This window comes from Mus caroli, unplaced genomic scaffold (genome assembly GCF_978045245.1).
Source record: "Mus caroli unplaced genomic scaffold, Mus_caroli_1 scaffold_11, whole genome shotgun sequence".
In the NCBI taxonomy this organism is placed as follows: domain Eukaryota; kingdom Metazoa; phylum Chordata; class Mammalia; order Rodentia; family Muridae; genus Mus; species Mus caroli.
In genome coordinates, this window is record NW_028227266.1 from 37,165,540 (window position 1) to 37,167,267 (window position 1,728).

General features: G+C 41.8%; 1 protein-coding gene across 1 annotated transcript; it reads right to left on the reverse strand.

Annotated features, from left to right (window-relative positions):
* Positions 1-558: 558 nt before the first annotated feature.
* On the reverse strand, positions 559-1,494 carry LOC110302103 (olfactory receptor 10D1B-like). The gene has a single exon (XM_021172884.2). The coding sequence runs from the start codon at positions 1,492-1,494 to the stop codon at positions 559-561; it is 936 nt and encodes a 311-aa protein (XP_021028543.1).
* Between the last annotated feature and the right edge of the window lie 234 nt (positions 1,495-1,728).

Below are 1,728 nucleotides of genomic sequence, written 5' to 3' on the forward strand. Positions count from 1 at the left end.
GTAACTCTTTTCAATAACTAGGCAGATTGTAAGATGGCTTCTCTAAATCAGACATTTGAGGAAAATTTAACTGCATCCAAAAAGAAAAATCACTACACAAAAAGAGCAAAGAAAAGGATGAAGGGTCAAAATATATATGAAAAATTAAGATGGTCAAACAAGGAACATTGGTGGGGAGAGGGAAATAGGAGGGTTGAAAGGAAGGGAAACATTTTTTCATTGAAATATAATCTCAAAAATAAGCAACAACAACATCAAAAATATTGTCAAACAGAATACATAGGGTGCTCTGCTTACCAGGTAGAGCATCACCTGTATAATATCCTTTATGTATATTATAATATTCACGAGTGTTTCTAGTTTCAAGAGTCACAAAACCTGGAGTCTCCCTTCTACCATTTAATCCTTGGTCATTCTTTTCAAAGTCTCATTTCAGCCGTTTGCCTCAAGTCCTTTACATAGTAAAATTAGTATAATTTCAAATATATTTATGAAAGCCAAGTAAAAGTGTCATACCTCCCCTGATGTACACATGAAGTGTTCATGACTGGTCATTCATTACAACTGCTCAGGAGCAAAGGCAGGTTTACGTAAGACCTTCCACAGTGATGATTTCACCTCTTTATTCCTGAGACTGTAAATTAATGGGTTTAGCATAGGAGTGACCAGATTATTTAAGACCTGCACAGTTGCATCCAGCCAAGGGCTTGGAGTTGGTCTTAAGTATATGAGGACAACAGGCATGTAGAAAAGCAAGATGGCAGTGAGGTGGGCACTGCAGGTGGAGAAGGCTCTACGACGGCCCTCAGCAGAGCGGATCTGCAGAATAGAGCAGACGATGCAGCTGTAGGAGGTGAGGATGAGGAGGAAACAACTGAGCGGCATCAGGCCCACACTGATGAACCCCACCATCTCCAGGGCTGATGTGTCTGCACAAGCCAATTTTAGCATCACAGGGATATCACAGAAGTAGTAGTCCACCTCATTGGGACCACAGTAGGGCAACTGGAAGGTGAGAGTGGTCAGAAAAGTAGCCTGAATGCAGCCAAAAAAGGATGTCCCCGTGGCCAGGATCGCACATACTCTGTGACTCATAATTATTGAGTAGCGTAATGGGTAGCATATGGCCACAAAACGGTCATATGCCATCACTGTGTACAGGAAACACTCGGTACAACCAAGGAAGTGGTAGAAGAAGAGCTGGCTCACACAGCCTGCATAGGAGATGGCTCTGCTGTTTCCTGAGAGGTAGAACAGCATCTTGGGAGAACTCACAGAAGGGAAAAATATGTCAAAAATAGACAATTTACATAGGAAGAAGTACATGGGGGTGTGAAGCCGACTGGAGGAGATAATTGCCAGTAAGATTAATAAGTTTCCCATCAGAGTGAAGATGTAGAAAGACAAAAACAGGACAAAGAGCATAGTTTCCAGACCCTCTGTGTTTGGGATGCCGAGCAGGATAAACTGAGTCACTACGGAACGATTCCTCATAGCTTTGAGACTATCTGACTTCAATGGGATTCAAACTCACCAGTCTGAACACCAGCATCAGATTTTAAAACTTTTTCTGAAAGCTTTGAGTGCGATTACTGTGGGGCAAATTTCTTTCTTATGATAGGCAGGGGTCTGATCTATGTACTCATATCAAATGTTATCATTGCCTCCTTGAGGATACATCACTTAGTTTTCAGAATACTATCTGTGGGGAAATGATCACCTTCTTTG